We start from the raw sequence: 21,228 nt of genomic DNA, 5'->3' as shown, positions 1-21,228 counted from the left end.
CCTAGATTTTTTTGGGATTTTTTGGGGACCCTGGGACCCCTCTAGATGGGGTGAGGAATGTAGTGTTGGGGGAATCTGACTGGGGCATTGCAGCTGCCTCTCCCGCCGAGTTGGAGACGGATGGGCTGGGACGGGTTTTGGGGGGGTGTCCCCAATTCTGACTGGGAGTGGAGGAACCCCCTCCTGAGCTCTCTTGTGGGGGTCCCTCCTCCCCAGGGCACTCCCCAGTCCCTGAGCCAGCCGAGAGGAAGGAGGCCAGCGATGCGACTGGGGCAGCTCCTTTCTCCTGCACCCCAAATGTGAGGGATGCACCCCAAATTTTGCTCCTTTCAAAATAGGGGACCAGGATCTCAGGGGAGAGTAGCTGAGGTAAGTGGGGAGGAAAGTGTCCCCTGTTTTCAGGAGAGACGTGGCGGTTGGGGGGGAGGTTTGGAGGTGCGTGCTGGGGTGGGGTTGGGCTTTGTCAGTCTTGGAATTGGGGGGATGATTGGAGAGGCTTTCTCTTATACCCCTAAACTACAGCCCCCCAGATGGAAACCAAAGGCTGAGACCAGAGAGCCCCCAACATCCCCAGCCGTTAGGATAGTGTTTGATTTCTCTTTCACCCCCACAAAGGCTCTGCCGAGGGTGGGAGCTGGGGGCAGCTGTTCTGGGGGCTAAGGAGGGTGAAGTGAGGAGCAGGAGGCCTTGGCAGGATTTGATGTAGGACAGATAGGGGTCTCGGAGGAGGGGGTTTGGCATCCTTGGGGGCCTAAAATGACTGCTTACATACACCACCTTAGATCATTTTGATTGCTAAGAGTTTTGGGGGGTGTGTCGGAAGGGGGAGCGGTAAAAGGTGGGATGGGATATAGGAGGATAACTTTTGGGTGTTAGAGGGTATTATTTTGATTTGCAGAAGGGATTTTGGCCCTTGGATTTTACTTTCTAGGGGGTGCTGTTTAAATATCAAGTCCTGGACAGGAGAAAAAGGCTGAGTGAAGGCCTAGGGTGGGGGGTGGGGAGAGGCATATTTGTCTCAGCTTAAACGTGGCTCTCTGGGGTGGGCCCGCCTGCCTGGGCCTGGTGATGGGCTGATGGAGGTTGTTGTGGGGGTGGGGCTTGGGTCCTGAGGGCCCGTGGGCAGTGGGAACAGCACTGGGGGTTGAGTACTGGCCCCCAGGTCCAAATGGCCCTCTTCCTGGGCCCTGCTGCTCCCCTTTCTCCCTGGCCTCCATTTCCTGCCTTTGGCCTCCATCTTGTGGCAGGCCCAGGGCCCAGGGCGACTTCCGGCCCCCCTCTCCCAACCGTGTTCCGGCCCCACCACCTCTGGACTGCCAACTCCCAACCCTGCTGTCCTTGGCCCTCTGTCTCTCCTTGCTTTTCTCTTGGGTTCTGACCCAGAGAGGGGAGGAACGGACACAGGAAGCCTTGGGTCTCTGCCCTTGCTGAGTCGGGAGGCAGTTTGTTGGTCCCCTACAGTCACTCCCTATTTCTTCTGCCTGACCCCACCCTAGGGTTCTCCTGAGCTGAGTCCCTACAGAGGGAAGATGGTCCAATCTTATTACACTGTGAGCTCATCCCCTTCCAGTTGCTGCTCCAGGACTGAGGTTCCTGTCCCTGGTTCCTGGTTTTCCCCAACTGATTTGGGGGCCATGTTTCCCTTGTAAGCCTTCTCTATCTCCCTGCTCTTGGTGGTGGTGGTGGGATCTTCCCACCACTGTCTTGTGCTGTCTTCTTCCTCTCAACCCAGCCCAGTCCTGCTCCCGCCCCAGCAGCACACTGTGGTTTGTACGGCACTGTGGCCACGTCCAAACCACACTGTGGTGTTAGAGCGAGGGTGGGGGAGGCACCGCTGAGGCTTGGCCCTGGGAGGCCATCCTGGAGAAGCAAAACAAAAAAACACCTGGGGCCTTGTGACAAACTTCTTTCGAGTGGGGATGAAGAGGGTGGGGTGTGAAAGCACTGGAAACAGCCCCTCTAAAATCCCCAGGGTAGTCTCAGGAATACTGTTGGCCAGAGACCTTGGGAGTAAGTTCTGCCACCAGAGAGCAAAGTGGAGTCTTTGTTGCCCACACCCAGCTCCCCTGGCTCTAGCAGCACAGAAATATTGGCACCGGGAAGCGAATCTGCCAATATTGGCTGTGCTGCTCCAGGCAGGGTGGCAAGAGCTACTGAGGACTGAGGAGAGAAGAGGGAACAGCCCTCTCCTCTTAATAACGTTTAGCAGACAGCACCAAGCTGAGAGGGAAATCTTTATTGTTTTCTGTATAAAAATGTCCATCAGATGGAGGGCAAAGGGGTTGGGGGCAGACGCTTATACAGGAACAGCAAAGTGGACAGCCCCAGCAGCTTTTTGGCCCTCTCTTGTGTAGGCCTTGCTCAGAGTCCCAGGCAATCCACAGGTCCAGGGTGAACGGTGAAAGAGGTCAGAGGTGGCAGGCTCAGCGGGAGAGTAGAGGAGGATCAGCAGAGGTCATGAGAAGGCCAGAATCCAGGGTCAGGCTGTCTGGAACAGGAAGTAAAATGGGCCGAGATGGAGGGAGCCCCAAGCATGCTTCCAAGACAACACCCACCTCCCCAAAGCATCCTGCTACTTACTGACCCAATCCCCTGCACTATGTATGGGAGCACCTTCTCTTCCAAAGCCCCTGTACAGGGGAGGGACTCCTTCTGAGACCCTCCCCTACCATCAAGGTGAGCACTTCCTCCCCAACCCCTTTGGCTGGTGTAGGAGGAGGAGGACTCCTACCCTGGTCGAAGTTGAGTTTCTTGGCTGGAGGAGTTTCTCCCAGCCCTTCAATATCCACCAGGTCACTGTTGGCGTCAGAGTCGTTGAGAGCACTGAGTGTCACATCTGGGAGGAGGGCATAAGCTAGATTCTAGGTTCCTCTGACTGCCCCCACCCCCAGCTTCCCAAAGCTTCATCTCCCCCGCCCCTCTGCCCCTCTCTGAGAACCTCCACGGGGACAGGAAGAGAGATTTGTCCTTATTTGACCTAGCCCCACTTCTCTCACTGAACCTCAGATGGGACCTTTAAGCCTTAGGCAGCGACTCCACAGCCCTCACCAGCCTTCTGTTTCTTTGTGGGGGGACCCCCGGCCTCAGGGACACTGGAGCTGCTGGGTGGAGGGGCAGCTGGAGGAGGTGACAAGACACCAGATGCCACTTTCTTGGGCCCTTTCTTGGGTGACTCAGCTGGAAGGGGGATGCCAGAATCTTCATATACCTTGCGTTTCACGGTGGCCTTTATCTGAGCCCTAAAGAGAAGAGAGAGCAGGTTAGGAATTAGTCATCAGAGAGGCTGAGGGAAGAACGGAGGGGATGGGAATGGGTAGTGGGCCACTGAAGGAATTCTGGGAGCCCCTTACTACGAATCCAGGTCAGGGCCCCAACCCATTGGTAGGGTTCTCATTTTCCTGAAGCTCTGCAGTTACTCAGGGTGGAAGAAGTGTGAGGAGTGGAAAGGCTTGTCCTCTAATTCTCTTCTCGGAAAGATATATGGATGTTGCAGGCCACCAGATAAGGCTTGGTGATTTATAGGTAGATTGGGACTGATTAGTAGATCCTGATCAACTAGTTCAGAATCACAATATCCCAGGGAATACGGCAGTAAGGTCTCAAAAGATCTATATAAATAATTAGGGAACTCCCATTATCAAATACAGTAATTGAGTTCTCAGGCAACCAAAAATCAAATTCTTGTAAGGTCCTGATTACCTCGGCATTTTAGGAACTTCTGACCAGTTGTGACAATTCTATTCTTTCAGTCCTCAAGGGGATTCTAACAAAACTAGCAACAAAGTAGGAAAGATGAGTTGGAAAGGAGTTCTGAGGAAGACGGAACAATGGGTAAGGAGGAAGAAAACTGCCCACCCCCCTTTCTCTGCCAGCCACCCTCCCTCACACTGTCCGTTCCTTGATGACACAGCTGATGTGATTAAGATCGTCCCCAAATCGCTTCACAGCAGCCCTCAGCATCTCTATCTCCGTCTCCGTCCACTTCGCACTGTCAGAAGGGGAGAGGGGGGATAGCAAAAATGGGAGGAGGGGTGTGGAGCCAGCCCACAGGCTATGCATTCCACAGCCTACCAGCCTCCTCCTCCCAATCTCTGGGGCCCCTTCCACGGATGCATAAAGAGGTCCTCCTTAAAAAAAAAAAAAAAGCTCTTAAGGCCCTGCTGGAACCCTGAGGATCCCCAACCACATGAAATCACAACATCCTCTACTTTAGAACACCCCTCTCCTCCATCAACGTGAAGTTACTGCTGTAAACAGCACACGATTCAATAAGTAGGGGCCTGACAAATAGAACCCCTCAACACTGCACATAGTCCGCGGGAATTCCATATGAGCTGCGGTGAGTGGTGGTGGCGGTGGTTTGTGGTTTGCTGGTTCGCAGCAGAGTACCACTGTGAACTATGAGTCCGGGTTATGGGCCTCAGTTTGCATTTTTATCTGTCATTCATTCCTTCATTCAACAATCATTTGTTAACACCTACTCTGCGCTGTGCCAGGCACAAAGAGAAATTAACATGTGTCCCTGTCTTAGAAAGGGTCCGTGTCTGTGACTAAGTCCACACTTTCGCTCTCGGTGTCCACGTCCCCGTCCGGGCTCACGTACCCAGCAGGGGAAGAGTCGGCCACAGGATGCAGTTGCATCGTCAGCTCCCCAAGCTTGGTGAAGGCGGCGCCTGCCGCGGAGAAGATCTCTCCGACCTGGGGGCGGGGCAGCGTTACGGGGGGCAGGCGCACACCCCCCGCGCCGTCCCGCCCGGAGCCCCTAGCCCCACCCCAGGCTCGGCTCCCGCCCGGGGCGGAAGAGCCCAGAGCCAAGTGGGGGGACCCGCCCTCCCGTGGCCGCCAGGGAGCGCTGTCCGCGAGGGAGGTCGAACCTTTGTGGACGCTGACGTCATGGCCCCACGCGCCTCCTCACGGAGACGCCGCCGCCACCGCCGCCGCCACCACCACCACCACCACCACCACCACCACCACGCGAGCCGGGACCTCAGAGAGCCCGGCGACTGAAAAAGCTCCGGCCCCCGCGCAGGAAGTCCCTCCCTCCCCGCAGCTGATTGGTTCAAGCCCGGCCGCTCCCCGCCTCATCATTCACGGTCGTAGACCGCCTTGGCGCTCCAAGGGAAGGAGAGGTGGAAGCCACCGCCTCACTTCCGGTCTGCTTCACTGCACTTCCGTCCAGGGGTTTGGAGTCCCGTTGAGGCGCCCCCTCCAGCCGCAGCCCCGTGCTCGCCCCCTCACCCAAGCACAGACAAGGCTTACGAGGGCAGATTCTCTTTATTGTGGTACGAGACAAAGCGAGGGAGCTGGAGAGACAGTGAATGGCCGGCCCGAGTGGGAACAAGGGATTCAGTCTCTCGTCAGGGAAACCCAGTCCCTCAGAGGGCGCTAGAATGGGTGGGACGCGACCCAGGTGAGGGGGTGGAAGGAGTCTTTCGGGGAGGGGGCTGGAGAGTGGAAACCCGACCGTGCTCTAGCGCACCATGTATTCCTTGCGCTTATTGAGCCGAACTTGGCAGAAAGAGAAGCCTCCAAGGAGGAGGTAAAGGCCCGCGGCGATGAAACAGTTGTAGCTGACTTGCTCGTAAAGGTTGTATATGTTCTGGGGGCCATTCCTGGAGGTGGATTAGACAGAGAAGTGTCAAACATTAATAGCAGCCAACGCTTAGTGAGCTCTGACCATGTGCCAGACACACCGTTCTAATCGTTTTTAGGTGTATTATTCAGTCTTCTTGACCACCCTATATGATGAGTTCTACTGTAATATCCATTTTGCAGAGGTGGACTGAGGTACAGATAAGTAAAATACCTAAAGAGGCCACACCTAAAGTGGTGGGTTTAGGATGGCTGCTGAGTTCCCAAGACTGGTTCCCAAGACTGCCACAAACTACATTCTGAAGAAAGCTGTTCTCTGTTAGTTCCCTAACCTCGGTGCCCCAAGCACCCACCCTCCCGGACACAAGTCTGTCCCCAGTCCCGCCTCCCCCACCTGACTACTTACTCAAAATCTTTCTCCGTGAAGGGAACATCCTCAATTAACACAGCGGAATGGACGTTGAAAAATATTCCCAGCATTATCTGAAAAATGGGAATGGCTAGGTTGTTGAACTCAGGCACCTGACCTCTCGGTCACGCTCTAAACCCCTCCCATTTCTAATGTTGCCACAACACCTGGGGCTGGGATTAACCAGAACAAGGTAGGATTAGGGGTGGTTGTTACTGGATTCGGACTCGGCCACCTGGAAAAGGGATTGAGGTGGTGACACTGAGAATGGCTCTGGCAATGGCAGGAATAGTGAGCAACCTGTCTTTCCCAGGAACCCAAGTTATCCCCTCCCCAGAGGCGTCATTATCACGGGACAGTGCGGAAGAGGTGAGGAAGAACCGGCACTTCTTCATAGTATTTCTTCTTGAAGTGGGGGTAGGATAAAGTCCTGGACAAACAAGGCCCAGCCATCCATTTCGGTTACAAGTACCCCCTTCCCCCCATATCCTCCATTCAACTCAAGCATCTCTCAGAAACCCAGCTCTTCTTTTTCTTACCTTGAGGGGTTTCCACGCTTACCAGCCCCGGCTCCTCCCATTCCAGACTTCATCCCCCCACCCCGCTCCAGTTCCCATTTTTCAATCTCAGTTCTGTCTTGTTCTCCAGCGGCCAGCAGATCAACCAGCTCCAGCTTGCCTGCTGCCTTCTAAGGCCCGGAATTTCCTAGCCTTCCAACCCTCCAACCCCGGAGCCCCTCAGGCCCGCTCCGATTCTCGCCGGGGGAGGACCCCTCACCAACATGATCACTCCCCAGGCGCTGAGCACTATGCCGCAGGCGGCCAGCTTCGGCCCACAGCACAGGAGCGACGCCATGTAGAAGGGAGTCCGGGGGTCCTCTAGGGGTGAGCCGGGTGGAAAGGCGGTGAGAGGAAGCCCTGGATGCGCCTGGAGGGCTGCGGAGAGGGAGTGGCCTCCGGCCCCTACCATCATGCTGGGGGTGGGAAGGGGCGGCTACGGGGAACTCCAGGCACCTCGGAGTCCTCTCGGGACTTCTGGGGCAGAAGGCGGCGTCTGGAACTCAAGCCGATGTTCGAAAGCCCTTAACTGCCCCTTGTATCTGGGCGTGAGTATTGGAAGAGGGCCTCGAGTTTCTTCCTCTTCCCCCGACTCCAGGTTGAAATGGAAGGAGCTGGTATATCACGTGACCAAGTTTGGCAAGTCACGTGACGAGGAACTCGCTGTCACCGGGTCTGGGGGAAAAGTCTGTAACTCTGGCGGAGCTCCTGATAACTTTGACGATGGGGCTCTTAGGATCGGAGGATTGGAACCGTCTGATTTCACCCTCAGATACTTAGTCTCGGTTGGTATCCTGTGATGGGGAAATGGTAAGTGAGACATAAAGATTTATACGTAGAGAGCGCGCTTCTATCTGTTCTCTACTTACGCCTTCCTTTTAAAGATGTAACTGACTCAGTAAAAAGGAGGTAGGAGCTCCTTCCCGAGGCCACGCATGCAGTTATGACTAGAACGCTTTAAAACTGGTGAGAGTTCTTGGCTTTGGAAATGCTTAAGTAATATTTTATCATCACACTTGGAATACTGTATAATTCTAAATGCCAAATCCAGGAACACTATGAAGTTAGGAAAAGTCCAGGGAAAGCTGACTCTATGAGCCAGTTGTGAAAGCGAGTAGTCCTGTTAAATATACTGGAGAAAGGTATAAGTACACAAAAATGTCACTTTGCTTCCCTGCTGCAAACCAAGGAAACTGATTATATAAGTCCTTTGAATGAGGTAGAATACAAAATTTAAAAATATGAATACATTATCCCTTCCCAAAAAACGTTCTCATACTTCCCTGGTGAGAGGCAGATTTGTAATAATTATTTGGGGAAATAGGGATGTTTGAAGAACACAGTCTTGCACGGAGCACGTTGTACCCATTCTAGTGAGAACTGTGATCTCAGCATAACTGAGAGGAATCATTTTGACTCTGAGACCCCAGAACCAAGCAAGGACTCAAGGTCATTGGCCAGAATAACTTTGTGGTATTTTTTCCACTTATTTTATGCATATTGTTCTTAAAGGGTTGTGAAAGAGATTGGAACCTGGGAAACACATAGAAACCCCAGAGTATTAAAGGGGCTGGGAAAGTGACCTTGAAAAATGAATTTCATATCTGTTTTGTTTGCGACTGTCTGGAGAAGAAATCCATTTTGGGGCAAAGGTTTTTATTCTGCCCTAGAAACACCATTCTTATTCAGGGAGTTTTGGGGTAGACGTGTGAATAGGAGGAATGAGGTGGAGGGAAAATTGCTAAGGAACAGAGTCAGGAATTTCTAACTTGGCCACCAAGCATGAAGTTTAGTTCCTAGGAACAGAGAATTAGCTGAAATTTCCCTCCCCCACTCATGATCTTGGATGTTTTAGAAGTAGGGTCAGGGCCTCAGGCTAGTGCAGGCTAGAAGGCCAAATCCAGCCTGTAGCCTGTGCATGTCCCTCAAACAAAGCACTTTTCCAGTTTTAAATGGTTGATTAAACTAAAAGAATATTTTGTGACGTGAAGCTCATATCTCAGTGTCTATAGATAAAACTTTATTGGAACACAGTTGCACTCATTTGTTTATATGTTGCCTATGGCTGCCTTCATGCTACCATGGGACAAGTGAGTAGTTGTGACAGAGACTGTGGCCTATGAAGCCTAAAATATTAATATTATCTGACCTTTGCAGAAGAAGTTTACTGCTTCCTAAGCTAGTGGGATACTGATGGGGGAGGATATAGAGCCTTAGCAGCAGAGACTTAGGCAAGCATGAAATTCAAGATGGAAATGTCAGTCCTAAAGCTGATGTGAAGTCTTCCATCTGAGCACCTTAGGGCTCAGATAGTGATACTGTTCTCTATGCGGCTGGGCTTCAGGTATTCATAAGGCAGGTCAAGTTGCTCATTCCGGGCTTTAATCTCCTTTTCCAGGTTTTCCAAATCTGTTTGGAATTGCTTTAGCACAGCTTTGGGCTTGGGGCCTGAGAAATATTTTTCTCTGTGATGCCCCAGAGGTACCTAAGACAGAACAAAGGATCAGTCAGTTTCTAGTCTAAAGACAGAAGCACCTAAAGCCCAGCACCTCACTCTGATGTTTCCTTTCTAACTGTTATTTCCCTTTCCCTAGAGTCCCCTCTTACCATGTCTGGCTGGCGGCGACCCAGGTGCCATGTGATGGTCATTTGAAGACAGGCCTGCCGGATATCGGGTAGTGACCCCATCACTGTGGCCATTGTCACATCTTCCTTGGTGGTGGGTGGGGGCATCCGCATTGTGCATGGGGCATTAGGGACCCAGGCATACCAGTCCAGCTGGGGGAAGAAACTGCAACCCTAGGACCCTGGTACTTAGGTTTGAACTCCCATCTCTCCCTCAGGTCTGCCGAGGTCCAGACACTTGCCTTCGGGAACCTGGGCTTTCAGCTGTCCATACCTGGCCCTGGTTGATGGCCCCATGCTGGGCAGTGCATATGAAGACACACATGGTAAGGAAATGGCAGAGTTGAGCCCGGGACTGGAAGGAGATAGGGAAACCTGGGTGGGAAAAGAACAGGATTTAGAGGCTGTAGGATATGAGGAGAGAAATATCTTGGATGTCCATATTTTAGAATTGATAAGTGTTCATTTATTTAGATATATTTGCATCAGACATGGGTTTCAATCCTGCTCGGTAACTTACAGCTTGGTTAATTTAGGCTAATTAACCTCTCTGAACCTCAGTTTTTTCATCTGTAAAATGTAGATGATACCTACATTATAAATGAGATAATGTATCAAAATCAGCTGGTATGCATGCTCAATTAGTTGTTATAGAATGCTGGGGGCTGAAAAGTTCTGAGTGATCAAATAGCCTCTGCCTCAAAAAGTCATTAAGAATTTAGGGATGCTTCCGCCTATTCTCAGGCAATTATAAATCTCTGTGTTATGTGAGGAATAAGAGAAGTTATGGATTTCCATGTCACAGCAAAGAGGAGCTTCCCACAAGGGTTATCTCAGGCCACTCATTTTACAGTGGATCTGGGGGCTCAGAGTCCCAATAATCCTATTTGTTAAGTGGAACAAATATAAATGCTCCCATTTTATAGATTAAGAAGATCAAAGACCAGAGATATCGAACTGCTTGTCAGGATTGCATAGTTGGGAAAAGGCAGAGGCTGACCTTGAACTCAGGTTCCTGACTGCTAATTCCATGCTGTTTTTAATTTTAGCATACTTTCTCTAAAAAGTCTGTTGGAAAAATAAGGCAAAGGTAAGCTATGAGAACTGAGGGAGAATAAGGGGGAGGGGAGAATGAGAGGCACTTAGTGGAGGTTAAATTTAATTTGTGTTATGAACTGAATATGTGTCCCCCCCAGATTCTTGTGCTGAAATCTAATCCCCAAAGTGTTGGTATTAGAAGGTAGAGCCTCTGGGAGGTAATTAGGTTATGAGGGTGGAGCCTTCATAGATGGGATTAGTGCCTTTATGAGAAGAGGCCAGAGAGCCAGTCTGCTCTCTTTCTGCCATGTGAGGATATAAGGAGAAGAAGTTGGCTGTCTGCAACCTGGCAGAGAGCCCTTACCAGAACCCCAACCTGCTGGCACCCTAATCTTGGACTTCCAGCCTCCAGAACTGTGAGGAATAAATTTCCGTTGTTTATAAGCCATGCATTCTATGGTACTTTGTTATAGCAACCCAAACTATGTGAATATTTAATTTCAAAAGATAGATACTGGCCAGGGAGAGAAAGAAGGGACATGTCTTTTGGGACATGTGGAACCTAAGGGACAGTACTGAGAAGTATAAAGTTTGGTCTTAGAAGGGTGGGGATGGTACACCCACAGATTCCCCAGGGAGAGGCTCCCTCCAGGGTTCAAGTGTTTGCTGCTTTCCCAGGATTGGCCGTAAAGGGTCCCAGTCAATGTTTGTAGTCATCCCACAAAGGCAGAGGTGTTGGTCTGAAGCGGGAGGGGGAGGGACTGGAGAATGATTCAAAACAGTCCAGGCAGGCCTGTGTTAGAGGAGGATGAGCCTAGGAAGGGCTCAAGAAAGGCTGTTTCTTCCCCAGAGGTTAAAATATGGGCGGTGAGGAGTGACTAAAGGTAGTGGCAAGATTCTCTCTGGAAGGTGGGGGAGGTAAGGATTGGCTGGATTGGCTAAAGAAACCTGAGCCCCAAGGATCAGGAACCTGAGTTTGGGTTTGAGCCAAAGTATGTTTAGTATTGAGTTTGCATCTAAAATGACCTTGCACTGTGGCGAGTGTGCAGTATCCCTGGACCCTTTGTGTGTGCTGGACAGTAGCAGGCAGGAGAGGGAGGGAACACAGGGTGGGTCATCATAGGCTTCAGTGGGAAAAATCTTCCCATTTATATCCTCATGAAGAGAAGCAGACACTGAGCAGAAACCCTCCCTGGCTATAGTTCTGGCTTGGCTGGGCCCCATGATGTGGCAGGTTAGGGGCATCTTTGACTAGGGGTGGTTATAGGGGTTGATGACCAGCGTCTCTGAGGAGGACAGTCCTTGGGTGTCTAGAATTGTCCTGAGTCTCAGGAGGTGTGAATGGGGTTCAGACGCTTTCCCATGTGGAGGGAGGCGTGTGTGATGAGGGGCTGGAGGTCCTGGCCCGAGAGGGGCAGGGCTGGGAAGGGGCTCTGGCAGAGTCTCCCAGGAGCTCCTGTCTCTGGGATGGACCTCACCTCGGTCTTGGGCCTGGCGCAGCCCCACCTCTGTGATCTCCCGACACCAGGCCTGCAGCTCAGGGTCCCCCCTCACGACATCATCTTTTTGGTAGAAGAGGTGGACGATCCCCTCCACGTACCTGCCCAGAGGAGAAGGAGCTGAGCTCTCTGAGAGTAGAAGGCTCCAGCCTCTGACCTCTGCTCCTCTCTCTGTGGCATCTGCCCAGCTGCTTCTATTGTATCTGGGGAGGAACCTAAGAACATTTGCTTTTGGGGACATCCCCTGTGCATTAAACACACCAGTGTCTAATGGAAGGAGATGAGGGTCAGGAGTTCTAGGAATTCCCTACACATGGTTGCTGGCCATGCTTCCTAGCAACATCCTGATTTTCCAGACCCCCAGTCTCCCCACCACAGCTCTCTTCACCTATGTTCTCTGTCCCATCCCAGTCTCTTGCCTTTCAGAGCCTGCCCACTCTCTCCTCACCCTTCCTCCTCTCTCCCCAGGGTTGAGCTCTTGGCTCCTCCTGGCTGCACCTTCTCATTTTCACTGTGGTTTTGCTCCATGCTGACCTCAGGCCAGAGCCCCTCTCCCCATACTCCTCCATTTCTCAGCTCCCTCTCACCCACCGGGCAGTGATCTTCCAGAGCCGTGAAGCATCGTGGGCATAGTAAGCACTTGGGATTCCCAGCAGGCCCCGGTCAGCCAGGTCGTCAGGAGGACAGAGGGAGCAGTAGGTCAGCTGAGCCATTGCCCGACGGAGCAGCTGCACGTGGCCCCCTCCACCTGTGCTCACTGCCTAGGACAAGAGAGTTGACAGGTCTTGAGGATAGAAGCAGGGCTGGAGGACCACAACTTACTAGAAAAGGGGATTAGAGGTGAGATTAAGGTCATGGCTATAAAAGGGACAGGGCTCGTGGGTCTGAGGGTCAAGACATTCACATAGGTTGGTCTGGGATCTTGAAGGTGGCAGAAGATCATAGAGAGCTGGAAGATTAGGGGGCTTCACACCCCATTTCCTCCTCACCTTATCAAATATTCCTCCATCTGAAATGAGTCGGGTCCGCGCCCGGGTATTAATTTCCATGGTGTAGCGGATATGGGGGATCAGGAGCTGGGGTAGAGGAGATTGGAGGGGAGGTTAATGGAGGCTATGCTTGAGTCCTTTCCTTGTAGGGCCAGACACCCAGCCTGGTGCCTTCTCTCCTCTTGATGCTTTCCGCCCTGCTGCTCCCTTGACAGGCTTGTCCCCTGCTTCTCTGATCACTCACTCTCATGTTCTCCAGCTCCCCTGTGAGTTGGTCTCTGGAGCCACACTGACCAGGATTTCAACCTAAACTTTACCACTCACTTTGATACTTGGCCAAGTTAATGACCCTCTAATCTGCAATCTCCTCATCTGTCAACAGGGGGCAATAATAGGATCTCTTAGGGGCTATGGTGATGCTTATGTGAGTGATGTCTGAAGGGTATTTAGTACACACAAAAGTCCTCAAATAGTGGCTATTACAGTTCTATTATTTCCACTTCGAGTGCAGTTGTCTTAAGAATCAGCTCCTTTTTATTTTCTTCTATATGTCATCTATCATTCATATCCTTATAGCTTAAACTAGCTTCTCATTATCAAAGCTGCACCTCCATCCTTTAGTTTCACTGTCAGGTTTTTTTAGGGAGGGTACTTTCAGTCAGAATTAGAGGAGCTATATTGAGCTACGTGCTCAAGCAGCAGACAGGCTGTTGTCAAATCTGCCCCCATCCCCAGTTAGGCACTGTCAGACCCTGCCCCTCCTGCTTTTCCTTAGTTGTTGAAAAAGGCCACCTGATCCTCACATGCCTTTCTTTTTATCTTAGACTGTTTGTCTTACTTTCCACATAGTTAATATGCAGGTTTCATGCAATTTTGGTATTTATCTGAATTGTTGATGCTGAACACAGGGAATGACCCAGGTGATACTTTTGGTGTTAAGATATCAAAGCAGCTCACGTTAGTCTGAAATCCAGAAAATTCATGAAAGATGCTGCATGTCATATAAAGCCCAAAGTCCACGTGAGGAGGGAAGATGCCTAAGGACAACCCCTAATAATAACAATAAATCCAAGAACTAATGTTTTTTGTAGCATTTAGCATGTGTCACACTATTATGTATCATATTATCCTTTAACAACCCCACGATGGAGATCCTGCTATCCTCACTTAAAGATGATGGCATCTGGTGAGTACCGAGGCCGGGTTTCAGGATTCAGACCCCAGTAGTCCAAATCCAGAGCCTGCAGAAGTAGCTGTTATGACATTTGCAGGCTTAACCCTCCTGTGTGTCCGATAACAACTCAGCTGTTTGATGGGATGAAGTTGCTGTGGTGAGTAGAGACAGGAAGGGGGCTGCACTAGTGAGAGGAATTGTAAGTGTGAAGAGGCTTCAGCTATTCAAGCAGAGCAGAAGATGGTGATGCAGGAGGCATCGTGAGAGAGGTAAAATCCAAGATTCTATTAATCAGACTGGTCTCCATCTTGTCTATGCTACCAAAGGGGTAATTCCAAAGGGTCACAGCTATATTGGTCAGGCCTGCAGGGGTCTGGGTGGAGGCCCCCAGCTGAAACAATTCAGTTGTTCTCATTTGCGTACCTTGCCAACACTTCAAACTCCATGTACTAAAACTGAATACCTCATTTTTGCCCCCCAAAGGGCTTCTTCTAACTTTACTGTTTCTGATGAGTACTCTGGTTCATAAGCTTGTATCATTTTTGTGCCCCCTCAGCCATGTTCCCTATATGTGAAGTCTCATCAAGATTTTGAGAACATATTTAAGCAAGTACAAGTTTTATTTTGCCACCTTCTGCCTAGTAATAGATACTGAACTCAATGTTTTATAAAATTACAGTATTTCTAGGTCAGTACAACACACCCACCCTGTGGGCTTCTAGGTGTTGCAGAAGTTTAGACTTCTGACTTTTCTCTCTCCCATCTTGCACCCAGGCACACTGCAGGTACTACTTCCTCCCTTCACCAAATCTTTAATTTTTTTCCTTTTCATTCTTTTTTTTTTTTTTTTTGAGACAGAGTCTCACTCTGTTGCCCAGGCTAGAGTGCTGTGGCGTCAGCCTAGCTCACAGCATCCTCAGTCTCCTGGGCTCAAGCAATCCTCCTGCCTCAGCCTCTCGAATAGCTGGGACTACAGGCATGCACCACCATGCCTGGCTAATTTTTTCTATATATATATTTTTAGCTGTCCATATAATTTCTTTCTATTTTTAGTAGAGACGGGGTCTCGCTCTTGCTCAGGCTGGTCTCGAACTCCTGAGCTCAAATAATCCGCCTGCCTCGGCCTCCCAGAGTGTTAGGATTACAGGCGTGAGGCACTGCGCCTGGCCCCTTTTCATTCTTGTCCTCACCATCTAATGTACATCTTTATCCACCTCACTCTCAGGCAGATATGAGTAGCCTGCTGGGCTGCTTTCCTTGCCTTTTGATCTGTTCCTACTTAGCTGATTCCTCAGTTGGGGTAGAACATTCTTCATCAATGCCATACTGTTTATAGGCTGTCTCTTGTGATTTCAAACTCTAGTTCCATATATTGTTTTCTGGTTTGTTCTTATGGGAACCATTTGTTTTCCTGGTTAAATACTAAATCTACTAAGGCAAGCATAAAGCTTTTGTTTTACAAACAATATCCCAGCTACATTGCAAGCCCATTGCTAGATTGTCAGATCTCTGAGAATTTCAGAAGACTCCCTTATAATGTGTGTCCTGAAGAATGGTTAGATGAGTCAACAACTAAAAGTCTCAGGATATTGATACAGTCTTCTTTTCTCCCCTTTTTTGCTCACAAATTGCTATAAAGGTTTTTTTTGCTGCTGCGATATCATCTGAATTTGGGCTGTTCCTCTTTCTGGTGTCTGAGAGAGATGGGACTTAATAGTGCTTGTACCTTGAAGACAGGGTGCAGTCCTGGGAGGCACCTCATGGTGGCGACAGCGATGACTTCAGCCACCAGATGAGTGTTCAGTAAATGATACTGGAGCTGGTGCAGTTGGAAATCTGAATTTCGGACCCAGGACTTTGCCAGGAGCCAGGCAAGCGGGGGATCTGAGGGCAGGAACAGTGTTGGGCTTTGGGAGCTAGGGTTGGGAGGCTGAATCTGGGAGAAAAAGAAAGTAGTCACTTATTGAACTCCCACTCTATGTAGGACATTATGGTCAGCATTCTTGGGGAAACACGGATGACTAAGTAAGATTATTGGCTTCCAGGAGGTTACAATCTAGTAGGAGGAATGAGACCCCTTCCACTCTCCCTCTTACTAGCAGTGGTGCTGTGATGGTTGGGTTGAATGCAGGAGAGTTGGAAGCCGGGGGTCCAGTGAGGAGGTCCTAACCATGGTTTGGAGAAACATGATGGGGGTCAGAGCTCAGGCGGTGGTGAAAGTGAAGGAGATGTGTAAGATTATTGACAGTGCTCAGCAGCTGACTGTTAAGAATAGTGAGAGAAAAGATATTCAAGAGATAGTGGGTGTTCAGAGTTAGAGGCCACTGAGAGATTAAATAGTTATTCTCTAAGTATGGTCTTGAAACTAGTAGTGTCAGCATGACTCTGGCCCTTATATGAAATGCAGATTCTCAGTCCCCACCCCAGACGTACTGAATCAGAAAGTTTGGCTGTGGGACCCAGTGTTTTAACAAGCACTTCAGGTGATTCTGATACACGCTACAGTTTGAGAACCACTGTGTACAGGATGAGAACTCCGAGAGGCCATTATGACTCTTGAACAAGTACTTCCAGTTGGGTGAGTCAGGGGTGACCAGGGTACAAGCAATACAGTGACATGAGGATAGGTCTCACTGAGTGAAGATGAGGTTTGGGAGCCAAGAGTCATGAGGCTGGATCCCTGGGAGCAGAGGCTGAGGTGGACAGAGTGCAGTGTTGGAAGGGGATGCCCAGGGCACCTCACCTGGATGACCAAGGGCAGCAGCTTCCCACTGGGCTCCATCTTCAGCATGACGAGGGGGGCAGCCAGGTACTGCTGCTCTCCTCGGATCACGTTGGCTGGGATTCCATCCAGCAGGATGAAGTCAGCCTCAAACAGGGAACCGTTCTGGGGAAAGGAGCAATGTATCCATTTTTAGAGTTCAAAGTCTACCCCCAGAGGGCCAGGGCAAAGGCCAAGACATTTAGTTTAGCTTGTTGCCATTGTCTTACATCAGTACCAGAGTCCTATTGGCAGAACTAGAACACCTGGTCCAGTTCCTCTCATTTTAAAGTGAAGGAACAGCTGGGTGAGGGTAGATGTCCTATGCATAGATATGTGGTAGTAGAGCTGGGTTTAGAACCAGGCCTGCTGAATCCCGTTTGCATCATAGGCATTGTAAACTGACTCTTTGTCAAGATGGCTAGGCCCCTTCCTGGTCATCCCCTAATGGTCTGGCTCCCTTCAGCCCAGCAAACACTCTTTCATCCCTGTTCAATGCTTACCTCTGGTGCCAAATATTCCAGAGCTTCCCCTAACTACCACTGCCACCAAATACAGCACACACATGCATCCCAAATAGGCTTGTCCTGCTCACATACAGTTCATCTCTTCCAAACCCAGCTCCCTTTTTATAGAAAACCTCCCTGATTCTCCCCACCTGATGGCACATTCTTCACTTTTATCCCTGAGAACACACTGACAGCCAGGGAATGTCATTGTTCCTGCTAACATCTCTGGCCCCTGTCTGTGCCCTAGGGATCCATCGTATTTCCCCCTTCATGCTGGGAGCTCCTCATAGTTTTTCCCCTACATATATTATCATTTCTAGATTCTTCCAGCTCAAGACTGCAGCAAGGGACAGTGGATTACTGCAGCCTCGCTTCCTCTGACTCATCTTTGGTTTTTCTCCCTCACGAGTTCTTCTTACCTCACTACGAAGGAGAGAACAATGTCAGGCAGGGTGAGATACCTGGAGTTCTTTCTCCAGCTGGGCCCGAAGTTCCTCTGTCCCTGAGGGCAGCACTAGCCTGGAGGGCAGAGAGGTGGAGCGTCTCAACAGCATGGGGTTGGCGCCATTGAGAAACTGGTAGCCAAAAAGCTCATCGTCCTGCCAGCGCTGGTGAACCTTCTCTGTGGGGAGGAGGTGGAAGGAGGATGTTTACCACAGCTGGGGTCCCTGTCTCTTCCAGACTCTACCCAGTGATTCAGGCAAATGACCCACACTGTACCCAGGCCTCTCTGAGATGACCAGCCATGAGAAGGTCTCTTCTCGCAGGAAGTTATGAGGGCCTGTGGAGTGTGGTGGACAGGTCATCAAAAGTGGCTATTAAGGGGTTATGGAGACCTGGGGGAACACTGACCAGCCAGGGTACTCTTCTGGCCCCAGAAGATCTGATCAAAGTCTTCTAGGTGGTTCCAGGAGCTCAGGAGGGTGTAAACACGTTTGAGGACCATCTCCAGGGCCCTAGGACAGGTATTGAGGCTTTAACTCATCAGCTGATCCTTCAGCCCCTCACCATATACTGGCATTCCTGGATCTCCTGGCCCTTATTCCACTCTGAACCCCAGGTCACAGCTTTTTCTCACCCTGCCTTCAGTGTCCATTCAAAGTCCCGCCTCTTCTCCTCATGGAATCTCATATTTGGAGGTAGGTCATCCTCACAGTCTGCAGCTATGGTCAGGGGTAACCCTTCCTTCCAGGTGGCCCAGCTAGAAGTTGAGGACAAGCCTTCAGGGAGGATGTTGAGGTCAGTGATGGGGGCAGGGTTAGGAAGGGGTGGGACAAATGGAAGGCCTATGGGTGGGTGGTCACCAGTAGATGTGTTGTCTTTCCTTTAGTTCCTTCTCTCGATGCTTCTGGAACACATCCAAGGCATTGTCTCCTGCCAGGCGGGCTGGGGAGACATTAAGATGATTGGCCACACAGCTGTGTCTGGTCCTGTGCTCATCCCTGCCTGTCCTCTCCCTTTCTGTAGTCATGCTCCTTGTTCGCAGGCATGCACTGCTGCTTTCGTCTCTGGCTGTGCCTCGTGGTTGATCCCAGACACATTATCCCATTTTCACTAACCGTGCACTCCTGATTTCACTTATTTCAGCCCTCATCTTTTGCTTGTAGACAGAAATGTCATGGTTGCCACCTTTTCTTGTTCCTTAACTCATCTTCCTCTGCCTGATCTTATTTCATCAATATCTATGGTTGGAAAAAAATCACCTTAATTAAGGTGATAAAATCTTAGTCATCTGTATGCCTATACCTTATACTATATATTGCTTTAATTTCACATTTCTTAAGCCTCACCTACCACACCTTTGCCTGTCATCAAAAGATTTTGTGTTTGCTTTTTTAACCTGACTTCACCTTTCTTGGGCTAAGTTGTCTTTATTGACTTGTTCCTGCTCTTATCTGCATTTAAACTCATCTATGTCAAAGTCATGTTTCCATCCTTACAACCCTTGCCCTCATTCGTCGTTTTATTCATCTCTCTTGTTTCCCATGGTAAAACATTCAATATTTGCTGTCCTCCTTCATCCCCAGCTCCTGCCAAGTGCTCCTTGCCCTTCACAGTTGTCTTCTGCGTTATTCCTACAGAACCAGCTCTCCAACATCATACCATTTGTTTCCCCTCACCTGCCTCCTGTTCACTGGTCAGCCACCATCTTCCATTCCATGTGGTCCCCTCCCCTGTCCCTGCCGTAACGTAGGTTTTGAATTCCATAGAGATCTCCTTTCTACTTTTACTTTGCTTCTTTGTTTTCCTTCCTCAACTGCAACTCCCAGGCCCTGTCCTCGCCTTCTTGGAAGATGGGATTTCCAGATCTCTCATTCTCTGTCTCCAGCCTTACTCGCGTCCTCACTTACTCTGTGTAAAACTTAGGGAATTCATAACAACTTCCCGTTTCCTGTCTTGCACCCTTCGATCCCTACAGTTAATCTGCCGCGTGCCCATCCTTTCTCTAAGTCCCCTCCAACCAACCCCCGCCCCCAGCAGCTTCCTAGTCCTTCTGCCCCCTCCCCCGACGCTGCCCGCTCACCGGTGCCCTCGGGCAGGCTCAGGACGCCCTCGCCCCGCACCCAGCGGTAGCACGGGAAGGCCTCCTCCGCGCAGGCTCTGGGTCGCTGCACCGTGATGCGGTCGCAGAACCACGCGTCGTCCACCAGCGAGTGGTGTTTGCGCAACTTCACGAACTGCAGGGGTCCCAAGTCCTCGGGAACGTCAAGATCAAATTCCTCCTCCTGTGGGGGCGGGACCGGCCAGACTTAGTAGCCGGGACCTGGGAGAGGCGGTTTTGAGGGCAGAGTCGCCCCTTTGTGGAGCCTCAATTTACCGGGGCCTTGTTCCCTCCCCCGCAGAACCTGCCCCGTGGGTCTCAGATGCCCGATGTTAGGGGAGGATGGAGACCCAGTGCGTGGCCGCAGTGACTTGAGTTGATGACTGAGCATCACACCTGTGTGGGTCCCCTTGACTGAGCTGTCACCGCGCCCGTGCTTGGAAGAGCTTCTCGTTTGACCACTGGTCATGCACTTACCTCTGGGTCATTTGGAGAAGGACTTGGAGGTCAGGAGGAGAAGGGTCGAGGAAGGGAGAAGTGGGTTGAATCCAGCCTTGGACCCAAAGTCCCGACCCTCTCTTCACCCCGGACGTCTCAACTCCATGAAGTCCCAGTGCGCGCTGTCACCTCGCCCCAGCCTCCCGCCCCTCGCCCCTCGCCCACCTCTCGAGTCCGGCCCGGGCCCGGGGTCCCCGCTTCTCCCGATCCCCCCGCTGACCTCTCCCCGCACCGGCCGCAGCTGCAGCTCCAGCTCCGCCTCCCCGCGCGCCCCGACCAGCCACAGCTGCACGCGGTTGTGCGACCCGGAGAAGAGCCAGGCCCCGGTGGCCACGCGGATGCGGTAGCGGCCCATGGTGCCCCCCGGCAGCTCGGGCGAGGGGAGCCGGGTCCTGCGCGATTCTTGGGACCGCCCAGGGCCGCCAGTGCCTCAGGGCCAGTTCCGGCCTTTAAAAGACAGGTCTTCGGCCCCTCCCTCCTCGCAACTTTTGGACGCTCCCACGTCCCCGCCCCAGACTAGCCCAAACCTGCGAGCAGAGCGGTAGAGCCGGCTGTGGGCACCGGCTGTGCCTCTAGGTCGGAGTGTAGCTGCCGGAAGATAAAGGGACCCTGGCCAGGGTGAGCCCGAGAGGGTGGGGACTTTCTGGACATCTGGGGGAGGCCTGGGAATAGGAGCCTCCGGGATGGAGCGAAAAAGGATGAGGACACTTCCCAAGGTCTTTTGGGGAGCTAGGAAAAATGCGGGGTGAATCTATCTTTCAAATGGAGAGAAGAGCTTCCACTTTTCTAGGCTGGGAATTGGGGAAGGCAGGGGGCCAGCTTCTGGAAGGCTGCGCTAGGCTACCAGGGATGCCTTGCTGCTAGACCCCCAGCAGCGCAGTAAGTCCTTCAGTACCTGATCGCCATCGCCTTTGAGCCTTGTCTTTCAGTAAGGGACCGTGGGTTCCCCAGCCTTCCTAGAACCTGGAGGAGTAACAGCTCAAGGCTTGCTAACCGCCCCCGCAACCCCAACACTATTTAAAACGTTCAGGAATT

The 21,228-nt window shown here is 51.2% G+C and overlaps 3 protein-coding genes and 1 long non-coding RNA gene across 12 annotated transcripts; 1 reads left to right on the top strand and 3 right to left on the bottom strand.

Moving 5' to 3' along the window:
• Positions 1-2,221: 2,221 nt before the first annotated feature.
• Positions 2,222-4,959, bottom strand: C15H17orf49 (chromosome 15 C17orf49 homolog). 5 transcript variants are annotated; one of them, XM_045570015.1, is made up of 6 exons: positions 4,875-4,959; positions 4,604-4,698; positions 3,887-3,988; positions 3,049-3,239; positions 2,732-2,836; positions 2,222-2,488 (listed from the first exon to the last, which is right to left on the bottom strand). In XM_045570015.1, exons 1-6 carry the CDS (start codon positions 4,893-4,895, stop codon positions 2,424-2,426), a joined length of 579 nt encoding a protein of 192 aa, XP_045425971.1. In that variant the 5' UTR covers positions 4,896-4,959; the 3' UTR covers positions 2,222-2,423. The 5 variants fall into 5 exon arrangements, with proteins under 5 accessions (XP_045425971.1, XP_045425972.1, XP_045425975.1 ...); XM_045570016.1 differs by having other exon boundaries at positions 2,222-2,484; XM_045570019.1 differs by lacking the exon at positions 2,732-2,836.
• Positions 4,960-5,255: 296 nt separating this feature from the next.
• On the bottom strand, positions 5,256-6,957 carry RNASEK (ribonuclease K). The gene is made up of 3 exons (XM_045570014.1): positions 6,779-6,957; positions 5,999-6,075; positions 5,256-5,612 (listed from the first exon to the last, which is right to left on the bottom strand). The coding sequence occupies exons 1-3, from the start codon at positions 6,854-6,856 to the stop codon at positions 5,471-5,473; spliced, it is 297 nt and encodes a 98-aa protein (XP_045425970.1). The 5' UTR covers positions 6,857-6,957; the 3' UTR covers positions 5,256-5,470.
• LOC123650842 lies at positions 5,998-10,659 on the top strand. Its single transcript, XR_006739499.1, has 5 exons — positions 5,998-6,370; positions 6,650-7,368; positions 9,153-9,233; positions 9,402-9,509; positions 10,233-10,659. It is a non-coding gene; the product is annotated as an uncharacterized LOC123650842 (long non-coding RNA).
• Positions 8,566-20,666, bottom strand: ALOX12 (arachidonate 12-lipoxygenase, 12S type). 5 transcript variants are annotated; one of them, XM_045570008.1, is made up of 14 exons: positions 20,414-20,647; positions 19,678-19,879; positions 18,458-18,539; positions 18,232-18,354; positions 18,006-18,109; positions 17,615-17,775; positions 16,627-16,770; positions 15,610-15,819; positions 12,710-12,796; positions 12,312-12,481; positions 11,700-11,935; positions 9,458-9,558; positions 9,166-9,336; positions 8,566-9,043 (listed from the first exon to the last, which is right to left on the bottom strand). In XM_045570008.1, exons 1-14 carry the CDS (start codon positions 20,546-20,548, stop codon positions 8,864-8,866), a joined length of 2,106 nt encoding a protein of 701 aa, XP_045425964.1. In that variant the 5' UTR covers positions 20,549-20,647; the 3' UTR covers positions 8,566-8,863. The 5 variants fall into 5 exon arrangements, with proteins under 5 accessions (XP_045425964.1, XP_045425966.1, XP_045425967.1 ...); XM_045570010.1 differs by having other exon boundaries at positions 11,700-11,923; XM_045570011.1 differs by having other exon boundaries at positions 11,700-11,821; positions 20,414-20,644.
• Positions 20,667-21,228: the final 562 nt, after the last annotated feature.

The sequence above is a fragment of the Lemur catta genome, chromosome 15, assembly GCF_020740605.2.
Source record: "Lemur catta isolate mLemCat1 chromosome 15, mLemCat1.pri, whole genome shotgun sequence".
Lineage (NCBI taxonomy): Eukaryota > Metazoa > Chordata > Mammalia > Primates > Lemuridae > Lemur > Lemur catta.
Note: the sequence above shows the minus strand (reverse complement) of the source record. Positions and strands in the feature narration are given on the sequence as shown.